The 11200-nt window shown below is 34.2% G+C and overlaps 1 protein-coding gene across 2 annotated transcripts; it reads right to left on the bottom strand.

The window, feature by feature from the left end:
* Positions 1-10: 10 nt before the first annotated feature.
* On the bottom strand, positions 11-9648 carry septin8b (septin 8b). 2 transcript variants are annotated; one of them, XM_073819981.1, is made up of 9 exons: positions 9531-9648; positions 7431-7545; positions 7146-7341; positions 6871-7057; positions 6114-6275; positions 4132-4228; positions 3816-3984; positions 3574-3706; positions 11-1722 (listed from the first exon to the last, which is right to left on the bottom strand). In XM_073819981.1, exons 1-9 carry the CDS (start codon positions 9558-9560, stop codon positions 1552-1554), a joined length of 1260 nt encoding a protein of 419 aa, XP_073676082.1. In that variant the 5' UTR covers positions 9561-9648; the 3' UTR covers positions 11-1551. The 2 variants fall into 2 exon arrangements, with proteins under 2 accessions (XP_073676082.1, XP_073676083.1); XM_073819982.1 differs by having other exon boundaries at positions 7435-7545; positions 9531-9544.
* Between the last annotated feature and the right edge of the window lie 1552 nt (positions 9649-11200).

Below are 11200 nucleotides of genomic sequence, written 5' to 3'. Positions count from 1 at the left end.
ATGTTTACTTAAATAGTTCAACCAAAAATTTAAATTCTGTAATTTATTCACCCATATTGTTCCAAACCTTTCTTCTGCAGTACACAAATGAAGTTCTGTTTTATCAACAAAAATATCTTCTTAAATATTTAGGTTCCACAGAACTAAGAAAGTCAAAAGAGTTTGAAAAATGAGGGTCAATAAATTATGACAGAATTTAAAGGGATAGTTCCCTGAAGATATTCTCACCCTCAAGCCATCCTAGATGTATAAAACTTTCTTCTTTCAGACGAATGCAATCAGAGTTATATTAAAAAACGACCTGGCTCTTCCAAGCTTTATAATGGCAGTGAATGGCTGTTGAAATTTTGAAGTCCAATAAAGTGCATCTATCCATCATAAAAAGTACTCCACACTTTCTCAGGGAGGTTAATAAAGGTGCAGTGTAAGCTCCGGTGAGAATATGCTAGTCTCTTAAGAACCAAGTTTTGTTTACACCAAAAGAAAACCAGTGTCCTCTTGGCTTATATCGAAATCCTCCAACAATTTTTTTTTTAAATACAAATTCTTGTTTTGTACGTATAATTCATGACTTAACAGTTTATAAAGTTTTAAATACGGATATTTTTCTCAAACAAACACATCGATTCACTTCAGAAGGATTTTATTATCCCTCTGTAGCCTCTGGAGTACTTTTTATGGTGGATGGAGGCACTTTATTGAACTTCAAAATCTGAACACCCATTCACTGCCATTATAAAGCTTGGAAGAGCCAGAACATTTTTTAAATATAACTCCAATCGTATTTGTCTGAAAAAAGAAAGTCATATACATCTAAGATGGCTTGAGGGTGAGTAAATCATGGGGTAATTTTCATTTTTGGGTGAACTTTTCCTTTAATTAAAAATGTAAATCCAGAATAATCAAGCACACATCAGTGGATCACGTCTGAAGTCACGTCTGAAATGTACTGCATTACAGGCTGAATTGTGTGGTAGGCAGGAGCCTATTTTATAGTTAAGTGTGACAAGCGTAAAATTGCTGAGCAGTTACTGATGGTGATGCTTTCTTGGGTCACCAATTAACTGAAAATCAAATGTTTAATGGACATAAATAAAATCAGCTAGATTAAAACAATAATGTTACCAACCACTGTCAACCAAGAGCACTAAAACATATTTCAAGCAATCAAACACTCATTTTATTCAAAGTGAGGGAAAAAAAAAATAGCAAACACACTTCACCAGGGGGCGTAAACGCATGCTGATCTGGCAGCTGGCAGTACCAGGCAACTAGTGCAATCATCTATCACTTTATCCTTAAACATGCCAAGATTCTGTCTGCCAGTGTGCTCTAATATTACAGCGTTGAAGCTCTTCTATCCCAGCAGCCTTTGCCCTGGCATCAGAGCCCAGAAGAAGCAAAGACGGTCAGCCAACTCAGACAAACAAAAGACCTCAGACGCTTGTGAATGCAGACACAGATCAGTCTCATTCACAGACGGTGACTACCAGAGATGGGAACAGATAGTCTCAGAGGTTGAAATGGGAAGGAAAGGGAGGAGGAGGAGGCTTACGTTTTCTTCTCTTTGTCTTTTTTGCCTTGAAGAGACTGTAGGGTTTCAGCAGCTACTTTCCTCCTGTTGAAGGTGTTCATCTCCTCCTCTAAATCTCTGCGCTTCTCCTCCAGATTCCTCTTCTCTTCCTGATGTGTTCGTTTCAGCATCTCAAATCTCTCATGCAGCTGGGAATATATGAGATTTTATTTTATTTTATTATTTAATTTTAATATTATTATTATTTAAAGGTTGTATCAGCGATTTCTAGCCTAAAACATAAAGTGTCAATTTCAGCTGACCTTTCTTCACGATCCGCTCGCTGCCTGCCCCATAAATTGTCTGTGAAAAAACCGCGTCTCTCTGGTCAGCCTAGGGTCCGAGATATGCCAAAAAAACAATCGGCACTACCAACCTTTCCACAGATAAACAAACAGTGTTCCAACCAATCAGCGTCAGGGGTTTGGTGTTGTGGACTTTCCTACTGGTGCTGGGATGTGAGGGAGGCGGAGCGAAAGTCCACAACACCAAACCCCTGACGCTGATTGGTTGGAACACAGTTTGTTTATCTGTGGAAAGGTTGGTAGTGCCGATTGTTTTTTTTGGCATATCTCGGACCCTAGGCTGACCAGAGAGACGCGGTTTTTTCACAGACAATTTATGGGGCAAGCAGCGAGCGGATCGTGAAGAAAGGTCAGCTGAAATTGACACTTTATGTTTCAGGCTAGAAATCGCTGATACAAACTTTAACCAAATAACACCCCAGTGTATAGTGCTGAAATACTTGCAACTGAATTGTATTCACTGTTATTGAAAAGTTTGTTTTATTGCATATTTTAGCTTATTTTTAAAAAAGGTGTCAAGATTTTGTTTAGATTTTATTATTTACTAAAATGTGACAAGTATTTTATTATGTATTTTTAATTAAATATTTATTATTTAGTAAAAAGTTACTTAATTTGTTTTTTTTAGATTTAATTTTGTTTTATTATTTGTAAAAAATGTTATTATTTAATAAAAAGTGACACACATTTAAAGTTTTTGAGTTTTTAATTATTTAATGAAAAAATATGTTTTGTATGCTAGTGTTTCTAGTTTAGATTTTAATACAAATTACAAGTATTTACATTTTATTGTTTAAATGACACGCATTTAAAGTATTTATTTTATTTGATAAAAAAGTATTTTTATATTTAAATTTTAGTATTTACATATTTTATTTTTAATAAAATGTGACAAGTCTTTAAAGTTTTTAATAAAAAAGTTTGTTTTGTATGTTTTAACAAAAAATACAAGTATTTAAATGTTATTTTTTAATAAAAATGACAAGTATTTAAATATTTTATTTTTTTATAAAATGACAAGCATTTAAAGTTTTTTATTTAATGAAAAAATATGTTTTGTATGTTAGGGTTTTTATTTTAAATTGTATTTAAACTATATATTTTAATAAAATACATTTAAAGTACTTGATTATTTTTAACATGACAAGCATTTAAAGGTTTTTTTTTTTGAAAAAAGTATGTTTTGTATGTTATTGTTTTAAATGTTTTTTTTATTTAAATATTTTTTTAAGTATTTAACATTTTTATTTTATTTAATAAAAAAGTTTGTCTTGTATGTTAGTGTTTTGTTTTAAATTTTTAATAAAAAAAGACGAATATTTAAATGTTATTTTTAATTTAAAAATTACAAGTATTTATTTTTTTTAAATAAAACGTGACAAGTATTTAAAGTTTTCATTTTATTTAATAAAAAGTATGTTTTGTATGTTAGTGTTTGTATTTTAAATTGTAATAAAAATTACTTATTTAAATGTTACTTTTTCATAAAAAATGACAAGTATTTAAATTTGTATTATATAATGAAATATTACTTTTTTCTATTTATATTATTTTACTCTAAAAACTGTTGTTATAAAGTAGTTTTACATGACCATTTACATTAAAGCTCATACAAATATAACATTATATTGAGTTAATGCCAGATATATTGGTTTGAAATGTTTTCATTTCCAGTCAAAAACCAGTGGTTCTTACCTCTCTCTCCTTCTCTTTTAGCTCTGCTTCTGTCTCCTTCACTTTGTTGACAAACATCTGTCTCATCTGCTCCTCCTTGAGTTGTAACTCGCCAATAAATTCTCTCCTCTTGGCCACATATGTTTCCTGCAGACTGTATGTGACGACAAATGTGTTCTTTCACTTCATGCAATGAGTTTACTGCCTCTTTTATTACATGATCTTCTTGAGAAGAATAGCAGCATGGAAGTGTGTTGCAGTACCTGAAGGGTTCGCTGTCAGGGTCGGTGTCTTTGAAGCCCATCTCCTCCAGTTTGCAGCGGCGGTACAGCTCATAGTGTCTGGCGTGGGTCTGCTCCCTCAGGTCCAACATGTTGACACGAATTAGCATCTCTCTCAGCTTTACAAAGTCACAGTGACTCTCGTTCTCCACTGAGGACAAAGCCCAGACGTCATAACTTCACTAATAATCTGGTGTAGTCCTCATGATGCCTTTTTGTCTTTTAAATGTTTTTTGTCTTTTTATTTGTTTAAATAAAAGACAATAAATATCTTGTACAAATATCTAGCAATACCTACCCTGCACCACTCCCCACGGGTACTGTCTGGCTCGCACCATTTTGTTCCCAATTTGAACCTCTTCACTGCTTCCAATCACAGCAAAAGGGAGATGTGCCTGCAATACAAGTCACTTAACATTAAAGATGCCTGTATAGAAGCATATAGTGAGTATCAGGGTCAGAAATTAACTTTTATATTAAGGGGCAATATTTGCCCCCTGGAATTTAGACCCAGGGGCATTTTTTACATTTGTGAGCTAACTTTTTATAATCACCTTATTTTTATGATTACCATATGATTGTCTTTATTATCAAATACTTAATTTACCCGATTCCTTTATAGGCCTATATTTTTAACTATTTACAGTGGCGTGCAAAAGTATTCACACCCCTTCATCATTTTTACATTTTATGTTGTTGCCTTATGTAAAACTGCTTTAAATTACTTTCCCCCCCATCATTCTACACTCCATACACCACAATGGCAAAGCCATTTTAACATTTTAGCATATTTATTAGACATAAAAAACTAAAATGATTCCTTTGCATAAGTATCGGGGACAGTATAAGCATTCATATTGCTTGTAGATGTTACTAGACTTCGAATGGAGTTAACCTGTGGCAAATTCAATTGAATAGGTATCATTTGGAAAGACAAACATTTTAATAAAAAAGGTCTAACAGCTGAAAATGCATATCAGAGCAAAAACCAAGCCCATAGGTCAAAGGACTGCATGTAGAGCTCAGAAACAAGATTGCATCAATCCACACATCTGGGAAAGAGTTCAGAAAAAAACATTCTGCTGAAGGTTCAGAGAAGCATGTAGTCTCCATTATCCTCAATGGAAGAGGTTTGAAAGAACCAGGACTCTTCCTAGAGCTGGCCTCCTGGCCAAAATGAGCAATTGATGGAGAAGGGTTTTGGTTAGAGTGGTGACCAAGAAGCTGATGGTCACTCTAGTTGAGCTCCATGATCATATGTGGAGATAGGAGAAACTTACAGAAGGACAAACATCACTGTAACACTTCACCGATCTGGGCTTTATGGTGGTGTGGAAAGACTCAATCCTCTCCTGAGGGAAGACACATGAAAACAAAAAAGGACCCTCAGACTGTGATTAACCTCAGTTCCAAGCATCATATTTGAAGGAAACCAGGCACTGCTCATCCCCTGTAGAGAACCATCCCAAAAGTAAAGTATGGTGGTAGCAGCCTCATGCTGTGGGGCTGTTTTTCAGTGGCAAGAACTGAGAGACTCATCAGAGTAGAAGGAAAGCTCAACACAGCAAAATATAGAGCTAGCCTTTGACTCTAAGCACACAGCAAAAGTGGCTTACATCCTGGGTTTAAACCCAATCAAACATTTCTGGAGAAACCTGAAAATGTGTGTCTGTCCCCATCTAACCTGACAGAGCTTGAGAGGTGAAGAGGTGAGGAGAAGAATGGTAGATAATTGCCAAATGCTGATGTGCAAAGCTTGTTGCATCATACCCAAAAAGGTGCTTCAACTAAGTACTGGTCAAGGGTATGAATACTTATGCAATGTACTTATCTCAGTTTTTTTATTTTTAATAAATTTACTAAGTTGTGACAATTCTGTTTTTGCTTTGTCGTTGTGGTGTATGGAGTATAGACTGGGGTCTGAAAAAAGCAATTTAAAGCTGGTTAACATAAGGCAGCAACATAAAACATGAAAACAATGAATGGGTAAGAATGCATTCCTAAGTTCAACAGAAACACATTTGATTGGCTATAAGGCTGAACGGTGCACAAAATAGCACGTAAAAGCAATCTGATCCAGTGTGAGCCAATCTGAATGTAATTTCTCGAAACTGACACGTTTCATTCATTTTCACATTTAATTTTTGGTCATTTTAGTGGCATTTTTGCAACAGGTCCTTGTTAATTTCCGACCCTGGTGTGTATCTGTTCTTATCAATAGCAACATTTTTACAAAACAACTCATATCATGATATATATTTGTACTCAAGCTTCTCTTACATTCATAGAAGAGTTTATTTCAGCCACAGCTTCATCATCTGTTGGGAACTGGTAGATCTGAACACCATTGCTGACCAGTTCACTCATGATCTTGATCTTAAATTTCTGAAGCTCGCTTTTGGATATAGTGTCTGCCTTCGCTATGATAGGAATAATGTTGACCTGGTTGGGATGGAATAATAAAGATATACATTAATTCTTCAATTCTATGTATATAGATTAAAGGAATTGTTCACCCAAAAATGAAAATTCTGTCATCAATTATCCACCCTCATGTTGTTACAAACCCATAAGACCTTCATCTTTGGTACACAAATTAAGATGCTTTTAATGAAATCTGAGAGCTTTCTGACCCTTCATAGACAGCAACACAACTACGACTTTTTGAATTCAACAATTTTGTGGTACTCTCGTGAACATGCATTGAAAAGTGACAGAAGAGAAGAAATTGTTGAATAAAGTTATTTTTGTTTTTCTTTGCATACAAAAAGTCATCTTGCAGATGTCACATGGACGACTGTTTTATCTGTGTCCTTACTACCTTTCTGGACCTTGAACATTTCAGATGCGTTTCTGTCTATGCAGGGTCAGAAAGCTCTTGGATTTCATCAAAAATAACTTAATTTGTCTTCCAGTGATGAATGAAGGTCTTACAGGTTTGGAACGACATGGGGGTGAGTAGTTAATGACAGAATTTGTATTTTTGGGCTAACTATCCCTTTATATATATATAACATACACCTTGTGAACACTGTACCTTGCTGTCCAGTTTCTTCATAGTGACTAAGTCCAGAGATTTTAGTGAGTGACCGGTGGGAGCAATAAAATAGAGGCAGATGTGGATGCGTGAATCGTGATAGTTGTAAAGGGAACGTTTAATTTTAAGCTCTTCTTCAAGGAAGTTTTCAAACTGGGCATCAATGTAGTCCACAATAGGTTTATAACTGCAGAAAAACAAATAAAGTTTAAGATTTTGACCTTGGTACTTCATTATCAATGTCAATGAACTGTAACTGAAGTCTCAAGCATTACCTTTCTTCTTTATTAACCTGGTCGCCGAAACCCACAGTGTCTACAATGGTTAGTTGCAAATCCACATTGCTTTCCTGCAGGCTGTACGTTCTGGGACGTAAATGCACCCCGTTTTGGAAGTGACTGGCCTCTTCATTCTCAAACGTTGTGTTAAATAGTGTATTCATTAATGTAGATTTGCCTATGCCAGTTTCACCTGTAAAAAAAGTGCACATTCTTACAATCTTTTGCAACAATTGTACTATTTACCTACTAGGTCTGCACTTAAAAGCACTTCCTCCTCACCTACACAGAGAATGTTGAAGCTGAATCCTTGGCTCACTGATTTGCTGACCAGCTGATCAGGAAGACTGTCGAAACCGACATGACCACTAAGAGAGAGAGTCCTCATCTCCTCACTCTGAGAAATTGCAACGTTAGAAAAGTTTGGCATGCCATACCAGGAAAATGTGATATTGTCATGAATAATTGTCAATGAAATCTGAGAGGTTGAAGTCAAATGTTTACATACCTTTACCTTTACCTTTAATTATTTTACCAAAATAAGAGGGATCATACAAAATGCATGTTGTTTTTTATTTAGTACTGACCTGAATAAGATATTTCACATAAAATATGTTTACATATAGTCCATAAGAGAAAATAATAGTTGAATTAATAAAAATGACCCCGTTCAAAATTTTACATACGCTTGATTCTTAATACTGTGTTGTTACCTGAATGATCCACAGATGTGTTTTTGTTTAGATCAGTGATAGTTGTTCATGAGTTGTTTGTCCTGAACAGTTAGACTGCCTGCTGTTCTTTAGAAAAATCCTTCAGGTCCCACAAATTCTTTGGTTTTTCAAAAAATTTTATAATTTTTTTTGTGTATTTGAACTCTTTCCAACAATGACTATGATGTTGAGATCAATCTTTTCACACTGAGGAGAGAAGGTTCAAACACTCACTGATGCTTCAAAAGGAAAAACATTGCATTAAGAGCCAGGGGTGTAAACTTCTGAACGGAATGAGGATAATTTTTTTTTTTTTTTTTTTGCCTACATATCATATTTTGCCAATCAGAAGCTACAGAAGATACCTTGTTACCCAGAAGACAAAATAAGTTACATTTACCCTGATCTTCAAATTATAAAAGTTTTCTGGAGCATCAGTAAGTGTTTGAACCTTCTCTAGTAGTTGCATATGAGTCCCTCAGTGTGAAAAGAGTTTAAATACACAAAACAATGAAAAAAAATAAATAAAAAAATAAGAATTTGTGGGACCTGAAGGATTTTTCTATAGAACAAGTAACAACTCAGCATTAAGAATCAAGTGTATGAAAACTTTTGAACAGGGTAGTTTTTATAAATTCAACTATTCTTTTTTGTGGACTATATGTAAACATCTTTTATGTGAGATATCTTATTCAGGTCAGTACTAAATAAAAAATAACATGCGTTTTGTATTATTCCACTTATTTTAGTCAAATAATTAACATTTTGCAGATTCTGCAAGGTGTATGTAAACTTTTGACTTCAACTGTATATAGCCCACCCTAATGTGGGAGATACTGATCGAAGCGGAGAAGTTGACCCCTGTCAATTTGTAAGTAACTGAGCATATTGGTATGCATGAACCCGGGTTTGAGTCTCGATCACAGAGAAAAGCAGCATGCTGAGGTATTCAGAACTCCTCACTCTGTACAAACACAAGGAAGTGTTTCACACAGCCTTCATCTGTTCCACTGCCCCAGTATTCTTAACACACACACTTGGGCACAAAGGACTCTTTATGCAGCCTGTGTTTCTCAGTAACTGAAGGCTTCCACTGCTTTTCCCTAAGAAACATCCTTCAAGTGTAACAAATTAAAGGCCACTTTAGAATCATAATTAAACAGTATTGAGATGATACTACTGCACCAATGTAAAAACGTTACAGACTTGGGATGCATGTTGACTGAAACATCAACCAGGAGAACCAAAGCTGATCTGCTTACAAGAACTAATCAGCTTGAAATGACTTTGACAGTGGATTTAACCAGAGAAAGACCCCAATGTTAAACTGTAAATACAAACTACAAGCACATGAATCTAGAAAGAGTTTCATGACATGCATTATGAAGCATTACAATCAGTGATTTACTGCAGAAGTAAATGCTTAAGTTAGACTCAGTATTGTGTTGATTGAAGTAAACTTAAACACACTGCAACCAACAAACTAATTGCACATATTAGCACATAAATACATGCAAATTATGAAATAAGAAAAAGTTTTAATCCACTTTTCCCAACTAATCCAGTCTTAATAACTTTTGCTGCACACATTGCAACTTTATCAAGAATGAATATGCATGTCATACTTAAAATAATACTTTGCAGTAAATATAAGAGGCAAATAACTTACAGGATATATGTGTACATCTGTGGCAGCCATGCAGATAAATGCGATTGCACTAACAGTATGCTTTCATTTATTGCGCTGACGTTCGCGCTCTCTCTCTCTCTCTCTCTCTCTCTCTCTCTCTCTCTCTCTCTCTCTCTCTAATATGGCCACTTGATGGAAACACCCCCTGGCTGAATTAAAATGCTGTCTGTGTTGCCCACGGTCACTCCTCCTACTGCACTTACAAACGCACTTGTTTCAGAGAAGACTTGTTTATTTGGTTTGAGTGTCTCTCTCAAGTAGTGTCAAATCAAGTAGCCTACGTCTCAGTTCTGGGCAAGATTCTCAATTTACGAAAATAATACTGAAATATTTTTATTCCATTGTTGTTTTTAAAATCTTTAAAAAAAAAAGTTAAGTTAGTGAAGTAATATGTATTTTATATTTTCTTTGTAAATTATAAAACTTTATGTAAAAAAATGTGTCCCACATTTTAATGTCACTACCGAAACACCGTGTTTTAGTCCATTGGCTGACACTGATTTTAACTACACATTTATGATAAAATTGCCCCTTCCAAAAAAAATCACAAACTAAACATTTGGTGGAGTTTCAGTAGATATCTTTTTTTTTTTTTTGGTGTTATAAAATTGTCAATACCGAAACAGTTCAGTGTATATTCAGATTAATGAACAATGTTGGAGTAACGCATTTCAAGTAACTAGTAAAGTAACGCATTACTTTTTTTTTTTTACAAGTACTTATATACGCCAGTTACTTTTTGTTTCCTTTATACATTTAATCCCGTTTTATTGACCAATGTATTTGCTGCTGACCTTTATTGATCCAATTCATACTAATAAGCAAAATTTACTTTAGATTAACATTTGTGCTTCATTTTTCTCATTGCTGAAGAGTGTTGAACTTCCTTTTCCTACAGTTCTACTGTAAAAGGGCTTTTACGTTTGCTAAAAATCGAACTTTTAATATTAAAAACAAACAAGCAAGCCCTACCCAGATTTAAAAAGTAATGCAAAAGCAATGTAACACATAATTTCCATAAAAAGTAACGTAATTAGTTACCTTTTTAGGGAGTAACGCAATATTGTAATGCATTACTTTTAAAAGTAACTTTCCCCAACACTGCTGATGAATCCTAATAAATAATTAACTTTTCGCCTTTTACAAAAAAAATGTTTCAAAATACAACAAATCTCATGAATCACACTTGAAAATTGTTAAAATTGTAATTTTAAAATAGAAAAAAATATATTTTACAAGGAGGATGTAAGCAAAATTTTAACAGGCCAATAAAACCATTCTTATTAAATTATATATTACTGTGTTTGCAGTGACAAGTTTGGGGAGACGACATAGGCCTATAAATATTACAAAACCTTCTGAAAATATATTATAATTAATTTAATAATTGCTACAAATGTTTACCTTGGATATTATACAGTTTGCATACATACAATTTGTAGAAAAATACACATTTTTTCAAGACGTTTCCAACTCTTACTTTGAACCAGTTCTATATGCCTCAAAATAGTTTAAAAAGTATCATCCACACACAGGTCCTGTATTGTTGTGTAATGTTGTTCCATGTATGTCCAGTATGTGTCGCCCTTTACCCGTTTTATTTATAACCCTTACCTACAATCAGCAACAGAAGACATATTTAGACACTT

Source organism: Garra rufa, chromosome 16, assembly GCF_049309525.1.
Source record: "Garra rufa chromosome 16, GarRuf1.0, whole genome shotgun sequence".
Lineage (NCBI taxonomy): Eukaryota > Metazoa > Chordata > Actinopteri > Cypriniformes > Cyprinidae > Garra > Garra rufa.
Note: the sequence above shows the minus strand (reverse complement) of the source record. Positions and strands in the feature narration are given on the sequence as shown.